General features: G+C 43.3%; 1 protein-coding gene across 5 annotated transcripts in view; it reads right to left on the minus strand.

Annotated features, from left to right (window-relative positions):
• Positions 1–7,509: 7,509 nt before the first annotated feature.
• OTULIN (OTU deubiquitinase with linear linkage specificity) overlaps positions 7,510–21,026 on the minus strand; it is a 50,250-nt gene continuing 36,733 nt past the window's right edge. For all 5 annotated transcript variants that reach the window (XM_045006126.1, XM_045006128.1, XM_045006131.1 and 2 more), the window contains 3 exons: positions 12,703–12,828; positions 10,170–10,439; positions 7,510–7,809 (listed from right to left, as the gene is read on the minus strand). In XM_045006126.1, coding sequence (XP_044862061.1) covers positions 7,615–7,809; positions 10,170–10,439; positions 12,703–12,828 — 591 coding nt within the window. In that variant the 3' untranslated portion in view covers positions 7,510–7,614. The remainder of the gene's footprint in view (positions 7,810–10,169; positions 10,440–12,702; positions 12,829–21,026) is intronic.

Below are 21,026 nucleotides of genomic sequence, written 5' to 3' on the forward strand. Positions count from 1 at the left end.
ATCTGCTGAAGGTGCACCACTGGTAACAAATCTTGACCTACATCACTCACTGACGTAAAATATGAGTGAAAAAGTCCTAGTCCACCAGGAACCTTAATTGGCCCATTTTAGTCCCCTTTCTTCCCCTCAAAGCAAACAAAAACAAACTGGAAATCCTGGAGTTACACTATTTGAATGTTTAAGTAGTAGTAAAGGCCATTCATAAGTGGACATTTTCAGTGGAAGTGAAGCACAAAAGGGAAGCTGTTTTGAACACCGAGTTCAGGTATTTAGGCAACCCTTAACGCCATACTATTATTCCTTAATACACTCTGAATCAGTGTGTGTATTAGTAAAACAGTTAAAATTAAGATAAGCGACGCTCCACTACATTTGCTCAGAGTAACAGATTTTAACTAATTCACTAAACCAATGTCAGATCAGAACTCACATTTAGCAAGTCTTAGGTTTTTGGGCCAGGAACGATTTTTTCAGATTAAGATTTTCCATCTAATCTGGGAAAGAGATGTAGACAAGGCAAAAATATACTGTCAATTGTTTTTGCAATCTCCTAGATTAGACTCAACCTAAAACCTATGGTATCACAAGAAACGGAGACACTCATACAATAGATTTAGAATGGGTTTAGCCTCCTTAATATAACAAAGGATGAAAATGAAATAATTCAATTATGCTCTAGAGCAGTAGTTCCCAAACTGGAGTTTGTGAACCCCTGGGGGTTTGCTAAGTGTTACAGGGGGTTCTCGGGGAAAAAAATTTCCTAATGGCAGACAGAGCTGTCTCTAGGGACCCCGGGCAGCATGGGGCCAGCAGCCCAGAGCCTCTGGATTTCCAAGAGCTAAGCAGATCTCTATCACACTCAGGAGATTTAAACTTCAAGACTCCTTATAAGAAATGGAAAGGGAGCTGGATATTTTTTGCTGTTTTTAAAATTAAATAGGCAGCTAGTATTGTTTTTAAAATTATTACAAAGAATAAGTTTAAGCTTTGTTGTAACATGCGTTGTTTGCCTGGACTGCTCGAGACCTGAATGCTTGTGTAGGAGGAATGATTTGAGTTGGCTTCTTAAATACCTTCATGCGGTTTCATATCTGATACTCCTTGATGAAACACAGGCACCTTGTCTTATAACAGGCTTATTCAAAGCTATGGAAGTGAGATCTTGGAAGAGTACTGCCATTTTCATAATGTAATAAAAATAGTGTAATGATAGTGTGTAATAAGCATGTCATAAAAACAAATTTTATATTTCCAAGATCACTGCTTTTATAATTTATACTCAGCTAAAGGAGAAAAATCCCTGGAAATATTCATTTTTAGGAGGGGGTTCGTGAGACTTGACATTTTAGTGAAAGGGGTTCACAGCTTGTTAAAGTTTGGAAACCACTGCTCTAGAGATACCATGTCGTGAAGCTTTCACAGCTAGCACCCACTCAAGTGCTGAGGTCAGAATTTAAAGATCACCCCACCTACATTTTCTCTTTTATTAAGCACTTTTATGCACTAAAGAGCTGCGTTGTTACCTTTGTTCTCTATTGACAAATATAGATTTACGCATTTTAAAAAGAAACTAGGAATAAATACTCAAATCAATGTGTACTTTGGCATTGACTAAATGGGAGCAGAATCAGGCCAATATATATTTTTATTCAGCACCCAGAAGTGTGCTAGCTCAGGGGTCAGCAACCTACGGCACGCGAGCTGATTTTTGATGGCACACGGGGCGGGCTGAGCCGCTCAGCCCTCCGCCGCTCTGGGGTTCCCGCTGCTGGCCCCTTGCCAGCCGAGGTCCCACTCAGCACCCACTGCCAGCCTGGAGGAAGGAACCCCAGGCTGGCAGCGGGCTGAGACCCCAGCTGGCAAGGAGCCGGTGGTGGAAACCCCAGAGCAGCAGTGGGCTGAGTTGCTCAGCCCGCCGCCGCTCTGGGGTTCCCACTACAGCCCCACTCAGCACCCGCTGCTGGCCTGAGCGAAGGAACTCGCTGCTGGCCAGGCTTCCTGCCCTGCTCAGCCCTACCAGCCGCCAGCTCCACTCACCTCAGCTGCCGGATCTGGGGTTCCAGCCGCTGACCTCCTGCCAGCCGGTTATCAACTTATAACTCAGAAGCCTGCGTGCAGCTTAAAGTATCTAAATATCTGCCACCAGACACTGGAAAACTCAGCAAGGAAAAGCAAGGGCAAGGATCACACTAAACTAATAAGATCTGCATTTTAATTTAATTTTAAATAAAGCTTCTGAAACATTTTGAAAACCTTGTTTACTTTACATATAACAGTAGTTTGGTTATATATTATAGACTTAAAGAGACCTTCTAAAAAACGTTCAAATGTATTACCAGCACACGAAACCTTAAATTAGAGTATATACATGAAGACTCGGCACACCACTGCTGAAAGGTTGCTGACTCCTGTGCTAGCTGCTTCAAGTAAAATAGAGAGATGGTCCCACCACTGAAAAGTTTCAAATTTTTCAATTGCGCATAACACAAAAGACAGGTAACAAGTAGTAAGACTAGAGGGGAGAAATGCACAGACTATGTGGGAACTACAAAAAACAGACACCAAACTGCAAAGTTCTCATCTCTACTACCTAGGTGCTCAGATACTACACTAATAGGAGTCATGTAAGTAAAGTACCTAGTTAGGTAGCTGGATAACTAGCTAAATCTGCTGTATTTTCCACCATGTTCCAGTTTCAGTATTTTAACTGTTGCCACCTAAGGGCCTAACCCTGCAATCTTCACTCAGAACAGCTGTTGCTGACATGGGTAGGCACCCACTGAAGAATACTCAAGGGAACAAGAGTAACTGGATGTTAGGGTATGTCTACACTACCAGATTAGTTCGATTTAACTTAATTCGAATTTGTGGAATCGACCTTACAAATTCGAATTTGTGAGTCCACACTAAGGACACTAATTCGACTTTGTGAGTCCACACTAACGGGGCAAGCGTCAACATTGGAAGCGGTGCACTGTGGGAAGCTATCCCACAGTTCCCGCAGTCCCCGCTGCCCATTTGAATTCTGGGATTTCCCCACAGTGCATGCTGGGGGGAAAAATGTGTCGAGGGTGGTCTTGGGTAACTGTCATCATTCAACGTGCTTTCGGACGTCTCAAGGGGAGATGGAGGAGCTTACCAACTCGCTCGGATCTCAGCAAAACCAATATCCCCATTGTTATTGCAGCTTGCTGTGTGCTCCACAATCTCTGAGAGAGCAAGGGGGAGACCTTTATGGCGGGATGGGAGGTTGAGGCAAATCGCCTGGCTGCTGATTACGCTCAGCCAGACAGCCGTGCAATTAGAAGAGCCCAGCGGGAAGCGCTGTGCATCCGGGTGGCTTTGAAAGCTAGGTTCCTCAGGGAGCAGGGTAACCTGTGACACTTCAGTTTCTTTACAGAGAAGCTGAACCTGCCCCTGCTTCAGTTACTGTTGACTTTCTTCTGCGGTTACATACCCCGTTCACCATGTTTCCCCCCTTCCAACACACGTTTAAAAATAAAGTTAATGGAACATTGTTAATTAACAATGTTTTCTTTATTAATGAATTCGCGTTAAAGGGTTGAAACAGGGACGCAGACTGTGGTGGGTAGGGTGTGCAGTGATGTTAACACCGCTTCTACACTTGAGGAATGATAGGCTCCTGCTCCTAGAGCGGTCTGCAGTGCCGGACTGGTTGTTTCAACGGAGCCTGCCATCCCTCCTTTTCGGGACTCTGTGTGCGGGGGCTACGTGACCTTGTGGCAGGGGAGGACGGTTAAAGATTCCCCTGCTGCGTGGCTCTGTGGTCCGGGACAAGGACCGCGGGCATAAGTTCTGTAACCGCCCTCCCATTGCACAAAGTCACGTACCCCCCACCCACACAGAACATGGAAAACACCTCCCAGACCAAGCAGGGTGCCTACTGACTGCACTGTGTGACCTGCTGTTGATCCTGCCTCCGTGTCTGTACCCTGGTAAAGGTGACTGTCCTATGCAATTAACAACCCCCTTCCCCCCCCCCCCCTTCACAGACAGTCTTCTGTAGAAAAACTTGACGGAAATAGTAATTAACAGCAAACTACTTTTAATAATCAGCTACACAGTTAGGGGATGAAACTGGGACTGGGGCTTCGGTGAGCCAAGAAGGGAAGGACTTCTCAACATTTAGGGAATGAGAGCCTTCTTGTATTTGTGCACTCTGCAGGGGTGCAGTGACAGTTTTCACAGCCTCTGTCGCCCCTCCTCCTTGTCACTTTGGGTGAGGGGGGTTTGGGACTTTGTGGCGGGGGAGGGCGGTTGCAGATACAGTGCAGGGGGACTCTGTCCTCCTGCCTGCGGTCCTGCAGAACATCCACAAGGCGCCGGAGCGTGTCAAATTTTCCCTGGGCATTTCCTGTGTGGCTAGTCAGAACATCCAAGCTCGGACTGCTGTCCGGAGCGTCAGAGTGGTGCACTGTGGGATAGCTCCCGGAGCTACTAAGGTCGATTTCCGTCCACACCTAGCCTAATTCGACATGGCCATGTCGAATTTAGCGCTACTCCCCTCCTCGGGGAGGAGTATAGAATTCGAACTAAAGAGCCCTCTAGGTCGAACTAATTAGCTTCCTGGTGTGGACGGGTGCACGGTTAAGTCGAATTAACGCTGCTAAATTCGACATAAACTCCTAGTGTAGACCAGGCCTTAGTTTCTTCATTTATTGTCTCCACTGAGGTGGAATCCACCACACTGTAGGCTTGTTCAGCAAAGTATAGGAGAAAATATAAGGGTCTGAAAGCGAATAACTGTACATTCTGGATTAGCAGATAAAAGGAAACACAGGCAGTCAATATTAAATCCAATATATTTGAAATAGATGTTTAGTTGAACATATGTATACAATGTAGTTGAAAACTGAGTTTTTTGCATTAAAATATTTTCACGAGTGTAACATGCAAGGCCGTTTCTATTCTCTGAATATCCTGAAGTGTCCTGTTCCCACTGATGTCAGTGGGAGTTTTGCCACTGACCTCTACAGAAGCAAATTCCAAGTGTTTAGCAGAATTCGGGCTTCCACCCCATTTATGGATATCAATTATGCAAGTCTTTTGGGCTTGATGCCACAACCCTCACTTTCACATGTTGCTCTCCAGGCGCCGGGACTGCTCACATAAGTAAGGGCTGCAAGTCTGCACCCTAAATATGCCTGCACATTGCATAACTAAACATTTATTTGTAATAAGTTTTGTTGAGACTAAAATGTGTGAGCCTAAAGTACAATAAACCTTCTTAAAAACAAGATGACAGCAATGTTTAAGATAGAAATTAATCAGAAAAAACCTACTTGTATACTATTTTCCCATTACAAAGTCCAGGTGAAGTGTAACAACTAATGTAAACTTTTCATTTATATCAGTAACTTTTCAGGCAATTTCTTGGTTATTCCCATGCCACTAGTAAACTGATAGAAACTGCAACAAGCCTTAAACCTTGTTTGATCTCAACATATTCTTTATCACAATGTTTGTTATGCTCTGCCCTTGCAGCTTCCAGGAACCATCTAACACAAATCCTGCTAATAATTTTCATTATAGATATAACAAAGATAGAGCCATTATTTATTGCTAGTGTGCGATATCGAAGTGTGGTCAATATATACTGTATATTGTAGTAAGCACACTACACTCAGAATATCCAGAAGCCCGTAAACACTACACGGAAAAAAACCCACAGTAACTACTTCAGACACTAGTTAAGAACTGGGGGCCAGATTCTACCTCTCTTTATGCAGATGAAAAATCAGAAATAACTGACAACTGAAGTTGGCCTTCACCATTTAAAACACCCTTAAATCCCATGTAAACTGAGGATTTATCATCAGGCTGTTTTCAAAAAGCAATTATGGACTAAACATGCAAGGTAAGTTTAAAAGATAATTCAAATGGAACAGCACAACCAAATTTTCTACATTCCTTTTTTTAGGGCACCTTTAAATAAAAATCAGCGTAACAGGTCCAATCCTATTAGGTAAAAAGTGCTTCCTAGAAGGGGACAGATCCTCAACCACCACTGATGGTTTGCATTCCATTTAAAGTAATTTTTACTTCTATTCTGATCATTTGCATGCCACATTTCAGCTTTAAACCAATTCATATGGCTATGACAGAAAATCCTGTAACTATGACCACATTGCAGGGTTGCTATTCCGGTTTATTTTTTTAAAACCACTTGTGAAGGGTGCCAGATTGAAAGCCCTGAAGAATGGCTGGCCCTCAGGAGAAAAAAAAACAAAACAGAGGCAGCAGTAGGGCTAGATTCACATTGCATGCCCATTTGGCTCAACCCTAGCCAGGTTTCTAGTGCAATCTCCAGATCCATTCAAATCCTTAGCCCCTTCACTGAGGCTTCCCATAAATATGCCAATTATGATAACAGCTTTTGTGATATGGGCATGTGGACACTAGGAACTGGATTGACACTAGTTTATTTCATGTACTCTCCCAAAATGCCACCACATGTTAATGACTTTCAGACAATAGAGAGTTGAGTTGGATCCAAACTGTTGACCTCCAGGCTAACTACTCTGTAAACCCCAATTATCAAGTCTCTCTAAAGGGCCTTTTTTGGGGGAGGGGGGAGAGGAGAAGAGGGAGGAGGAAGAGGAGGGGAGAGAATCTTAATTTCCATCATACCTGCTCCTTAGTTTACACATTTTATATTCTATTACACATAATCCATTTCAGAGATTTGTTCCAGAGAGCGCCATGAAAATTCATTTACACAAAGCAACAGTGTTAGACCAACTTTATTTCCCAATCAGGTATTCTTTAAAGGGAGGTTGTGATGGGGTTTACAGACCCCACAAAAAGGCTAAGGGAGTGAAGGAGCAGAATAGGGCCCACCAGGCCCTGCCTCTCAACAGCTGCAGAGCATGCTCTGACAGTCAAGCGGGGGAAGAATGAAGGAGAGGCTGTCTGCATGGAGGAAGCCAGTTTGCAGCTTCTCGGACAGAGCAAACCACAGGAGAAGGGTCTGGACTGTGGGTAAGACCTAACTGGGAGGCTGGGGGCCTGACCCTTTTTCCTCCCCTGCTCCCTGACAAGGGAGAATATCTGAACACTGAGAAGTGAGCTACCTGTTTGACTATCTGAACTGCTGAGACTTATGGGGAACTCTCCTCTGGGAGGGGGCAGAGTGCTGCAATCATCCTCCAAACTGAAGAGAGAACGGGGCCCAGAGGAAGCTGGTCTGGGTGTATCAGCAAGAGACGCTCCTCTCCCCTTTCCCTTTGGGCTGGGTGGAGGGGGAGGGCCAAGGTCTTTCTACCTTCTCCCCTCCCCTGGTCTGGAGAATCCAGAGTACCAGGGAACAACGGACCGTAACTCAGCCACCATGCCCATGGACCGTCCAAGCAAGGCCATCTCAGGACTTTGGGGACTGTTGAGTCATGGCATGCCCACTAGGCCTGTTAGCCCCAAGTCAGCCCACTACAAAGATCCTATTTGGAATTTCAGTTCAAACCTTTAACTCGAGATCCAAAGTACTGTAGGTTTCATCATGTAAATCTCATCATGACTTTATTTCAAAATAGTGTTGGAAATTTAACGTCCAGGTCAGATTTGGATATCAAATTTATAAATCTGCCAAAATCTCATTTACAAACTAGTCTCTTCACACATTCTGACTGGAATATTATAATGTCTGTCATCTTCAGTTATAAGAGTCACCACGGGCCAGTCGGCCTCTGGGTCATTGGGATAAAGTGTGATGAATTCATCAGTGCTGTATTTATACAATCGATAAACTCTGATGGTATGCTGCAGAGCATATGCAAGAAGAAACATTTCCACCTAGGATGGGAAAAAAATATATATCAATTAGAATGTAATGCATAATACTAATGGGTATTTTTCAGGAGTGTTATTCTGTATAAGATCACCCTTAAAATGGAGAACAAAGCTCAGATACTGAGATTCCCTTGCATGGGGAAATTTGCTGAAATCCCATCCTACGGACAGGCCATCCTCAGGGCTCAAGCACACAACAATTTCACACTGTGTGCTCATTACACAGTATAGCCAAAAATTTTAATCTCAAGTACTTAATGCAGTGAAATTCTTTGTTTGAATGTTTGAAAATCAAGCTACTTCATTTCAAAATGAGAGCTGTGTGTGTTCAAGGCTTTCAAAAGAAATAATGCCACTTATTTCAGTGCTTAAGGTACCTAACTTTAAGCATTCATGATTGAAAATTGTGGACCTATACCTGTATCATTTCCTGAACAGAGGCTACCAACCACTGAATGCTCCTTTACTCCACTGATACAGATAGGAGTCAGTCCAAGTGCACTGGATGTTCAGAACTCAGTCTAAGACATGTAATTACAAGGGGTTCGGATAGATTTGACTCCCCTTGGACAAAGCCTGAATTCTTACATTTAAAAACCAAGAACTGTTTAAAGCACTTTAGTTATACTAAAGCAAATGTATATCAAAGCAGCATTTAATACCTGTTATTTTTTAAACTTACACAAGAGAATTGTAAGGCTGAGGGGGAACCTCTGCTTGACACTCCTCGTGCTGTATAAGTTCGATTATTTCAGGACTTTAGTTTCTGGTGCGACACATGTTAAAAGCAGTAACATTCTCTTTATAAATGAAATACAATTTCAAAAAATGGGAATGCCTATGCATTCAGAATCCGTGTCCCACCTCATCTTTAGATAGTTTAAATGTCCCTTGACAGAGTGAAACAAGGACATGACTGCACAAATAGCTGGAATAGAGTTGAATTGTGCCCCAACAGTAGCAGTGCAGACATATGTTGCTCAGTAAAAGCTCTAAGGCATAGTACTTCCCCAGGAAATGCCAGGAAGAACATGAGTGTTGCGCCACCACCGCACTTGAAGGGACTACGGGCATCCACTCACATCTGCACCCAGCCAATTCTGCCAGTTGGAGCAAGGCTGATGGTAATTTGTGTCTGCATGCAGGTTAGGGCCACTGCTCCCGCCCCATTTAGTGGAGACTAGCACTGTCATCAGCATTAGCCTCTGTAGTTCTTGTGCTCAGCAAGTACAAGAACCTTATTAGGCCTGTTGCCTGCATGGATGTGAGGTAGCAGAGGAAGGGTTCCCATCATTGCTTCCCACCTGTCTTGTGAACTCATACAGAGCCAGGCATACCCTGTTCTAGTCATAACTTATTATCAGAACAGTCTCATTGATTTCAATAGGATTAGTCACCGAGTAAAGTTCAACTCAGTGTGAGTAACGGTGACAAAGCTGAACCCCAAGTAGAATCAACAAGTTAAAAGCAGGTGATAGCCAACTTTTACTTAAAAAAGTGGAACCTAAGCACCTAGTCAATGAGAGTTTAGTACAAAAACTTAAATGGGAACAAGACCTGGTCCTTAGCTATTATGAAACACATGCACAGTTGAACACTGCACTTAGGGTTTTTATCCTGCAACTACACTTCTGAGGGCAGTTCCACTGATTTAAGGAATCCAGTCTTGAGATCAGGCTCCCTGATTTTTTTTTGATTTTTTTTTTTAAATGTTTGTACTACCTTTCACACCAATAGCCTCATTAGCCAGTTTGTGATATATACATTAAGTCATGGCTCATTTAGGTAGCTGCAATTCCTCAAGGATGAATTACGCCTTTTTCAGGTAATCAAGACCAGTAAAAATTTCTATCAGTCAGAAAATGGATTTATTATGCAGTTCTTGTTTCATATATGTTTCCCTTATGTAATTAATTTGGTACTGCTAGCTTTTCATATATACTTATCTTTATTTTGACATTTAAAATCAACATTTTAAATAATTAAAGAGTAGTGGCCTGTTCTGGTACAATGAGAATCATGGAAGACATTAATCTAATGCTTCATTTACTTTACTAAAAAACTGTATGTATAAAAATATGAGCAAAATGTGTTATCCAGGAGTTATACACTCCAGAAAACAGGGCGTTACAATTATGAGCACAGACCCTGAACAAGTACTGCTATTATTCCATTTACTGAGCAGCTACCTTTTTACAAGCATCAAACCACATCAAACTTAAGCTGCTACAGCTTTGCTGATTTCCAAAGCATTTCAGAAAATGTTTGTGTGTTCTGGTTAGTTCTGCTGCTACCACAGCAGGAAAGTCCTAGACACGAGAAAACTGCCACGTACACTAGAAAGCATAAATAGCTCTCCTTACTTGCTCAAGGCCTCCAGTGTGACCTATTTGATTCAAGTGGTTATTCATTAGCTGACTGGGGTTGCTGGATGTATCCCGGGCAAACAATAGCCATGAGAACACTGGTACTTCCTTTCTTTTTTTATCATCATCATATAATTCAATAGCTGTCTTCAGCATCAAAAATTTCACAGCTTCATAGAGACTGTACTCCTCCTCTTCATTTGTAAACAATTCATCACAAGCTGCTTGTCTCTCTACAGGACTTTTCATTTCGCTCATACTCTCCCACTATAAAAAGCAAACATAGGATTATCGACATACGTGACAGCATATCATTCATAATTGCAAAAGGAAAGAAGGACCTTCTTTAAGTGTAGATTGCCACATTTTCAGCATAGCTACTTTGAATTAGATGTATAAAGGGCTCTCATGCTTTTTTTTTTTTAAACTTAAAAATAATAAAATCTATTTTAAATACTCCTATAGCTGTAGCTGCTGCTGCTGCTGCTCTCTTTTTCCTGTAGCAACAAGTATCTGATGAGGCCAAGATCAATAGAAAGAAAAAGAAAGGGGAAAAAGAATGAGTTGGAGAGACAGATTCTGATAGGAGAGAGGCTGTAACAATACCTTTTCATAGGCTGTAACAATACCTATAATTTTCATATTCTCCCTGCATTTCAAATACCCACAGTGCTTTAGTTATTTTGCTCCTAATATTCTCACAGAAGTTACATAAATATGCATATAAGCAAATATTAGCATTTGAAGTAGATCTGTGCCTATTTAAAATGTTTAAAATAAAAATATAAACATATGCACACAGAAGACATGAATAATGGAACCATTAAAACATTCTATTAAGCCAGGGGTTCTCAAACTGTGGGTCGGGACCCCAAAGTGGGTCATGACCCCATTTTAATGGGGTCACCAGGGCTGGCTTAGACTTGCTGGCACCTGGTGATGAAGGTGAAGCCCAAGCCCCGCGGCCTGGTGACGAAGGGGAAGCCCAAGGGCTTCATCCCTAGGCCATAGGGCTCAGGTTACAGGCTCCCTGCCTGAGGCTGAAGCCCTTGGGCTTTACCCTGCCCCCCCAACCCAGGGCAGTGGCGCTTGGGCTCTGGGCCCCCCAACCTGGGGCAGCAAACTCAGGCTTCGGTCCCCACTCCTGGGGTCATGTAGTAATTTTTGTTGTCAGAAGGGGGTCACGGTGCAATGAAGTTTGAGAATCCCTGGAGTAAGCAGATTCCATACTGTAATAAGAAAAATCAAATGCTAATCTGTAAAGAGTACAGCACTAGGGAAATGTTAGATAACAAATGATCAATGCTATAACGGCTATATGTACATACATAAACACACACAAATGATAAGGGGAGTAAAGGATCATTTTGCTATGTAAAGATTCAGTCAGTCATTCTATCACTGCTTGCAGCCATCCATCATCCCACTCTCTCTCAGATACTAAGAGCATTTGTCCAAAAGGGAACACACCTCTGCTCTAACTAAGGATGTACAGTAAACATGAACCAAAATAGTGAGAGTGAACCTAGAACTATGTATTTATAGTAATAAAATTTTATGTTGACAGACAAATCTATGCATCAGCTAATTCAAGGAGGTAAAAAAGTTCCCACAAATTAGGAAACAAGACAATTCATTAAAAATGTCACACTGTAGTGGTGCAGTATAGTTCCTCACACCCTTCTGGTATTTTACATTTATATAGCATCTTTCATCTCTAAGGCTTCTAAAAACACTTTACATGGTACTACATAAATGCAGGAAATCCTTTCACCCCTGGGACTGAGAACAACAGCTAGGTGGAGTGCCAGTAGACTGCTCAACAGCAATAGTGAGGGGGTAGATGGAAAATATTGGACCAGAGTGCCAGGACAAACCTCCAACTCTTTAGAAACAAGGGATCTTTCCATGCCCATGAAGACTAGAAATGTCCTCAGTTTGTGAGGTCTCATCCAGAAAGCATACAGCTCTTCCCCGGAACACAATTATCTACTTAAGTAGGGTGAAAGGCTGAGTCACCCTCACAGGAGTGCTACACTACCAAGTAGTGCCATATAACATGAATTGTGGCACAAGATTAGTGCAACACTTACTGTGTTGCAGTAATACAACCCACATTGTCTCAAGCTGCCTCCTTCATTATGTGTGTATTATGTCCATCATAACATGAAGGTCTGATCAGTTCCATAACTGTATGGCAGGAATATCCTGGTAAAACTGCTCCGGGAATAGGTTAAAGTCTTCCCACTTTTCTTGTGCTTTTAGGCAAAGAAATACTATGCCTTAACATGGAAGGGGTGAATTCAAAGATTTAAATATTAATCTAATACTAAATAATTCTAAATTCCATTTTCTATTCTTAGAAGTTTTCTATTGCCTTTAATTAGTGTAATAAATTCCAGATATGTTAAGTAATTACCCTTCCTAGAATAATAAATTTTACTCTACTAGAATTTAGGTTGAATCGGTGGAGAGCTAAACATACTTATTTGTAACTCACTAAGGAAAGTGAACATATAATTTATCCAACCTTCTTCCTTAGAAGTATTAAGTAGTCTTTAATTTCGTCACTTAGTTCTCCCATCTTCCTGCCCAGTTTCTGTCTTAGCTGCCACTCTTGGATCCAATCATATTTGCTCAGCAGCTTTTCTGGAAGCTACGAAGTTGAAAAAGAAAAACAAGCAACTTATTAAGTCAAATCTTGGAAGTAAAATTGTCAAATTGTGATATTTTACTGAAGATATTGCTACGTATTGCTGCTTACAATGGTACCCTCATTCTTCAAAAAAAGCTGTTGTGTACAAGTGCATACTACCAATTTTTTTTCCCTTTTTTAAGGTAAGGCCAAGTGTTCCCCCCATATTATGAATATTTTGTAGGCTTCACTATTCTTGAAGGAAGGCAAAAAGTTAGTTACAATATTTTGCAATTTTTCTAACTCTTGCTTTCTATTTATCCTTTTTGTTTTGGCCTACATGCCCAACCCGCACATAAGGGGTTTCTTAAAACCTTATCAGCACAGCTTATGCTCACGCTGAACAACAGTCAAAGATCTGCAGCAATTGTGTATTAATTGTCTGAGCTGCAATAATATAGTATTTGAAACTGATTTAGGACTAAATTTTAAGTGGCTTGAGAAAACAGTCCAAAGAAATACATATTCAACCCAAAGTGTCTGGTGTAACTGAACTCTAGAAGTAGTTAACATATGATCAAAGAAAGGCAGACTTGGTTTAAGATTTCCCTTGAAAGAAAAGAAAGGGATAACTTAGGAGATGCTAGCATCCACATCTGCATAGATCCTGATTTCTTAAATATGTAAATTTTAACACAACAGCACAGAAGGATGATTTACTCACCTTGTAGTTACTTGAGTTCAAGATGTGTTGTCCCTAGAGCATAGTGCACTCAGTTACTTCAGGTTGCACGTGCACTCAGGACCAGTGACTTTTCCCTAAGAGTGTCCATGTGGTCTATGCATGTACCTACACTCTCCTTGTGCTCTACGTTGAGGGAATAAGGGGGCTGCTGCCATCTTAGCTCTTCTCTACTGTTAGCTCTCAGTAGGGGGAAACCAGGCAGTGGGGAAGGAGGCTGGGTAGTGCACTACACAAGAGGGGTAATACACCCCTAAGAACTCAAGTTACTGCAAGGTGAGTAACCCATCCTCCTCCTCCTCCAAGTGACTGTCCTGACCTAGCTCTGAAGTGTGGTAAAGGGAGTGCTCCATCATTAACAGTTCAGCTTGATTTTCCAGCTTTTCCAGGTCTTGAATTTGAGCGCCAAATCCAGTTTCACTTCTGTGGAATGTGCGACTCTTCCAGGCAGTAAACATATGAGAGCATCCATCACTGACCAGGATAGCCTCTTTACATGCGAGGCAACATTTAAACCCCAGTGAATCAGGCATGTCCCTCACATGGAAGATTTTCACAGAGGAAATAAAACAAACCTTTTCAGCAGCAGGTAGCTAACTACTACTAAATAAACTAAGGAGAACAAACTCTGCAAGCAGCTGAGGCATTCACAAAGACGACACACTAAGCTCCGTCTCAAGCTGAGGCAGTTGAGAAGGAACAGAGGCGATTTGCCCATGCAGCTCAGTCTGGAGCACGAAGTTATCATCAGTGCATGCGCAGTCTGAACACACACTACTAATGAATCTCTCTGATCAAAGATGCGTGGGGTGCATGCACACCAGGGAGCTCCCATAGGGTCAAAAGAAGAACCTGAGGGGTTGTGCAGATCCAGAGGAACAACTGGTGCAGACACAATCCAGGAAGATTTTGGAGAGTGCTGAGGGACAACTTCCTGGTGCAAGTGCTGGAAGAACCAGCTAGGGGCCATGCTCCTCTTGACCTGCTGCTCACAAACAGGGAAGAATTGGTAGGAGAAGTAGAAATGGGTGGCAATCTGGGCAGCAGTGACCATGAGATGGTTGAGTTCAGGATCCTGATAAAAGGAAGAAAAGAGTAGCAGAATACAGACCCTGGACTTCAGAAAAACAGACTGACTCCCTCAGGGAACTGATGGGCAGGATCCCCTGGGAGGCTAATACGAGGGGGAAAGGAGTCCAGGAGAGCTGGCTGTATTTTAAAGAATCTTTATTGAGAGTTCAGGAAGAATAGCAAATATTGCAGGCAACCAGCTTGGCTTAGAGAAATCTTTGGTGAGCTTAAACACAAAAAGGAAGCTTACAAGTGGAAACTTGGATAGATGACTAGGGAGGAGTATAAAAATATTGCTCGAACATGCAGGGCTGTAATAAGGAAGGCCAAAGCAAAACTGGAGTTGCAGATAGCAAGGGATGTGAAGGGTAACAAGAAAGGTTTCTACAGGTATGTTAGCAACAAGGTCCAGGTCAGGGAAAATGGGGGACCCTTACTGAATGGGGGAGGCAACCTAGTGATAGATGTGGAAAAAGCTGAAGTACTCAATGCTTTTTTTGCCTCAGTCTTCACAGACACGGTCAGCTCCCAGACTGCTGCACTGGGCAGCACAGGATGGGGAGGATGTGAGCAGCCCTCAGCAATGAAAGAACAGGTTAAGGACTATTTAGAAAAGCTGGACCTACACAATTCCATGGGGCCAGATCTAATGCATCCGAGGGTGCTGAGGGAGTTGGCTGATGTGATTGCAGAGCCATTGGCCATTGTCTTTGAACACTCATGGCGACTGGGGGAGGTCCCGGATGATTGCAAAAAGGCAAATATAGTGCTAATATTTTAAAAAAAGAGAAGGAGATTCCAGAGAACTACAGGCCAGTCAGCCTTACCTCAGTCCCTGAAAAAAAAAAATAAAAATCATGGAGCAAGTCCTCAAGGAATCCATTTTGAAGAACTTGGAGGAGAGGAAGGTGATCAGGAACAGTCAGCATGGATTCACCAAGGGCAAGTCATGCCTGACCAACCTGATTGCCTTCTATGATGAGATAACTGGCTCTGTGGATATGGGGACAGCAGTGGACGTGATATATCTTGACTTTAGCAAAGCTTTTGATAGTGTCTCCCACAGTATTCTTGCCAGGAAATTAAAAAAGTATGGATTGGATGAATGGACTATAAGGTAGATCGAAAGCTGGCAGAAAAAGCAGATGGTCATCTGGAGCAGAGAGGCATGCTGGAGTCAGTGAAGATAGCTCCACAGCTCAGGTCACAGAAGAAGAGGGTGCTGGCTCCAATGGCAACCACAACTGCATCAGAAGGAATCGTCCGAGTAGCAGAGGGTGCTGCAGTTTTGCCCTTCAAGGGAGCCCCAATCCAGTCCTTCCTTGTACCAGGTCGTCCTGATACAGAGCATGATGCTCCTGATGACTTGGTAAGGGACAAGGAATTTCTGCCTCTTTTTAAAAGGCTTGGATGGGTAACCGCCCTAACCTTTGCTTTTATGGGAGTGCTTATGTCTCCCTGCCCTGGCTCTGCTCTCCAGAATCTCTTGGAGCCAAAGGTCTTGGAACTGCCCAGGACTGTAGAAGAGCAGCCATTCCTACCTTCTTCAGGCTGGCTAGGGACCCCTGCTGTATGTCAGAGGGTGTTCCTGCCTTCCTGGCCTCCTCCATGAGCAAGCTTTGGAGCAGAAACTCCCTGGACTGCCAACTTTCACTTAGGAACAACTTGTAGATGTCATACCTTGACAGGACAAATACTTCCCTCAAGGAGTGCAGACAGGTGTTGTGACAGCATGTGACCAGGAAGGGCTTATGTCACACACAGTGATTTTTTGAAGCTGGGGATCTTTGGCTTACTCCCCTGCAACCACTGGGAGTTCAGAGTGTGGGGGAGTATTGAAACGGCTCCCTGTCATGGTGGGGTGTTCCAAAATAGGGAACCAACCCTGAAAGCTTGCTATGAAAACTGTAAAAACTACTTACAGAAAAAGCTGAAGTCAGCAAAAACATTGAAGCTCAGTTCTTAGGATCTAGGATGAAGACAGTGGTGGTCCGGCGGCAACCCCTTTTATTCCCTTAATGCGGAGCACCAGGAGAGTGGGGGCACATATGCAGACACTGTTACAGAAAAATCTCTGTTCCTGGGCACATGGAGTACATGGGCAACCCGAAGTAACTATAATTCACTACATAAAGGGACAATCACTCAAAGAGCCACCAAAATTCTATTTTCTTTTTTGGGGGGCATAATTATATCAATATCCATTTGAAGACAACATGCAATATCAGAACCTTAAAATCAGTATATTTTTAATTTAAAAAAAATTTTTTTTTAAACTCAGGATTGAAGTATTGCTAATTGTCACTAATACACCTCCCTCACATGCACTCTGCTACTCTCTTTACACCCATTGCTGAATGAATTTCAGCATAGCACAAACCTTACTATTCTATAATGGTAATCTGCTCTCCTTTTAAAAATTGCAAAAAAATAAAAAACCCACAATGATATAGTTCAACTTTTTTTTTTTTTTTTTTATAAAAAACAGTCTGATTGGTAGAAAAAGTTAAGAAAATATGAAGTCAATATATTTAAAAACGCACCAAGTAGGAATTACACACCTCTAGGAAGCTCTCGTGCTCTAATGCTCTTTGATACAACCCCTCAAAGTGCATGTTGGGAGGTTTCATTTGCAGGAGGCAGGCAGTGGGGTACCCCTAGAGACTATTTTTATGAAGTCCTTTGTATTGTTCTGTTGCTGCAGATGTAATCTGTGGCAGTATTGCTGTCAGAAGTTACAAGACAGCTTTTCAGCAGAAGTACACTGACAAAGTTATCACATTTTGGAAGTTTTAAAACTGGATTTAATTAAAGGGATTAGAGCTTTATCGTATCAAAAGTAGTAGAAAACTAGGGCACTGATCCTTTCTATACCAAAATAGTTCTGTGATTAAAATATATGATGACTATACAATAAAGCAAACAAAATATCCATTTACTACTTGTAATGCCAAATGCACTTGTAATAAAAACCTCAAGGTAAAGTATAAATAACATTCAAAACATGCAAGAGTTCCTCATTATAAAAGGTACTTTCAACGTGTCTCATTAATGAAATATCTGAAGCAAATCAGAATGTTTCACAATAGCATTGTAACAAGAGCACTGTTCAACTGCCAATTACTTTGGCTAGGCTTGCATTAGAACATCATAGGATAATTTGACCAAACTCTGCAAACAAAGAAAAACATATCTGTCATGGGTTCTGAACATTGTGTATTAGTCCACAGAATCCGCACAGTTTCTAGTAGCAAACTTTTTTTTTGAAAAGTGAATTTACTGCTGGTGAAGCAACAGAATGCAAGTATCAAAAGCTGAAACAATCTAGTTATCCACAGAAGTAATATAGAAACATTTTTGATATAAGCTTCACCATACTACCAATGCACCTCCAACTTGATGTATAGGTGTACGAGGGAGTTACTGAACTCAATACATCTTTCTCTTAATACCAAAAGATTACAGTTTCCAAGAGGAACAATACATTTAATCTCAAGGTAGTTATTCACAAACTGTCGAAGTTGCACTGAAGATTAATTCAATAGAAATCTCAAATATTTAATTGAAATTAAGGTGTGTTTTTTTAATATTGTCACAAATACAATAAATTCCATATAGTGACTTTCATGCTATATAAAAGCAAGGAACCAAGAATAGTAGTTGAGGATGGAGGGTCCTGTGGTCAAACAACTGGGCTGTGACTAAGGAGACTTGGGTTTAGTGCCCAGCTCTAAGAATCACTTAATATCTCTTTCTGCCTCAATTTCCCACCCCCATCTTTAAATCTGAATATATTTGTGACAGATATTGCAACTCCATGCAGTATCTTCATGGACCACTGTATTAAATTTGTGAATGGTTTATATGTGATTATGCTATTCCATGGGAGAGGGTTACCACAGCTCCTCTAGGAACTAAAAAGTGTGTGTGTGTGTGTGTGTGTGTGTGTGTGTGTGTGTGTGTGTGTGTGTGAGAGAGAGTGTATATATATATATATATATATATATCTCTTTTAAGGCACATCACTGAGATTACAACAACTCTAGAGATGTACCACTCCCTCGGGAGGTTTGCATAGATGGTTCAAACTGAGTTTTCCCAAGATTCAAACAAAGTGACTTTGGTATAAGGTGAGTTTTGAACTAACAGAGGGCTCTCTTTCTGGTCCAGCAAACGAATCTGAGCTTTTGTCCAAGGGGGTCGCTATCCTGCTGAAGGGTCCATAGAATACGAGGGTTGGAAGGGACCTCAGGAGGTCATCTAGTCCAACCCCCTGCTCAAAGCAGGACCAAACCCAACTAAATCATCCCAGCCAGGGCTTTGTCAAGCCTCACCTTAAAAACCTCTAAGGAAGGAGATTCCACCACCTCCCTAGGTAACCCATTCCAGTGCTTCACCACCCTCCTAGTGAAAAAGTTTTTCCTAATATCCAACTTAAACCTCCCCCACTGCAACTTGTGACCATTACTCCTTGTTCTGTCATCTGCTACCACTGAGAACAGTCTAGATCAGGGGTTGGCAACCTGCGGCACACATGCCAAACACAGCACGCGAGCCGATTCTGAGCAGCACGCAGCTACCTGCCACGGTCCCAGCCACCAGCTTAACTCAGCCCCCCCCGACCCATCGCTCTCCCTTGCAGGGGCAGGAGGCAGAAGCTTGGTTTTGCAGCAGCCAAGCTTCCCCCTCCCCCACTTCTTCCCCCAGCATGGTGCTTTCCTGCCCCGCCCCCTCCCCTTCCCTGAGCCAATCAACTGATGGCCCTAGCAAGGGGGAGGGGAAAGAGCAGCAGGGTGTATACAGCTCCATAGAGGACACAGAGAGAGGTAGGGAGTGGGTGCTGGGGGAGGGGGCGGAACAGGGCATATCCCTTCCAGCCCCCTGCCCTGAGCCGCTCAGGGCAGGGGGTGGGAGCACCCCTACAAGCTAAGCACCCCAGCCCTCTGCCCTGAACCCCGCCCCCCCACAGCATTTTGCCCTGCATTCCCCATACCCCCAGCCCTCTGCCCTGACCTTTGACCCCCCCCACACACCCAGCCTTCTGCCCTGCACCACCTTCTGCCCTGCATCCCCACAGCCCCATCCCTCTGCCCTGAACCCCCCACACCCAGCCCTCTACCCTGCCCCTGAACCCTGCCCCCCACACCCAGCCTTCTGCCCTGATCCCTGAACTGCCCCCACCCCAGCCTTCTGCCCTGAACCCCCTCCCTCAGCCCTCTGCCCTGACGCCTGAAACCTCCGCCCCTCCGTTCCCTCCCCCCCGGTCTGGGGTCTTGGCCGCAGGCCCTGCTCAGCCCGCTGCCAGCCTAGGTGAACAGAACCCCAGGCTGGCAGCGAGCTGAGTAGGCTGGCGGCGTAAGATCAGCATTTTAATTTAATTTTAAATGATGCTTCTTAAACATTTTGAAAACCTTGTTTACTTTACATACAATAGTTTAGTTATATAATATAGACTTCTAGAAAGGGACCTTCTAAAAATGTTAAAATGTATTACTGGCACGCGAAACCTTAAATTAGAGTGAATAAATGAAGATTCGGCACACCACTTCTGAAAGGTTGCTGACCCCTGATCTAGATCCATCCTCTTTGGAACCCCCTTTCAGCTAGTTGAAAGCAGCTATCAAATCCCACCTCATTCTTCTCTTTTGCAGACTAAACAATCCCAGTTCCCTCAGCCTCTCCTCAGAAGTCATGTGCTCCAGCCCCCTAATCATTTTTGTTGCTCTCCACTGGACTCTTTCCAATTTTTCCACATTCGTCTTGTAGTGTGGGGCCCAAAACTGGACACAGTACTCCAGATGAGGCCTCACCAATGCTGAAGAGAAGGGAATCATCACGTCCCTCGATCTGCTGGCAATGCTCCTACTTATACAGCCCGAAATGCCATTAGTCTTCTTGGCAACAAGGGCACACGGTTGACTCATATCCAGCTTCTCATCCACTGTAACCCCTAGGTCCTTTTCTGCAGAACTGCTGCCTAGCCACTCGGTTCCTAGTATGTAGCAGTGCATGGGATTCTTCCATCCTAAATGCAGGACTCTGCACTTGTTCTTGAACCTCAGATTTCTTTTGGCCCAATCCTCTAATTTGTCTAGGTCCCTCTGTATCCTATCCCTACCCTCCAGTGTATCTACCACTCCTCCCAGTTTAGTGCCATCTGCAAACTTGCTGAGGGTGCAGTCCACACCATCCTCCAGATCATTAAAGAAGATATTGAATAAAACCGGCCCCAGGTCCAACCCTTGGGGCACTCCGCTTGATACTGGCTGCCAACTAGACATGGGGCCATTGATCACTACCCGCTAAGCCCATTGGAAGGACGTTGACTCGTTAGGCCCATAAAACAGAGGGGCTATTTCTGCTGTATTTATTGATAAGCACGTAGAAACTTTCATATGTATTTTGT

The sequence above is a fragment of the Mauremys mutica genome, chromosome 2 (genome assembly GCF_020497125.1).
Source record: "Mauremys mutica isolate MM-2020 ecotype Southern chromosome 2, ASM2049712v1, whole genome shotgun sequence".
Classification (NCBI taxonomy): Eukaryota; Metazoa; Chordata; order Testudines; family Geoemydidae; genus Mauremys; species Mauremys mutica.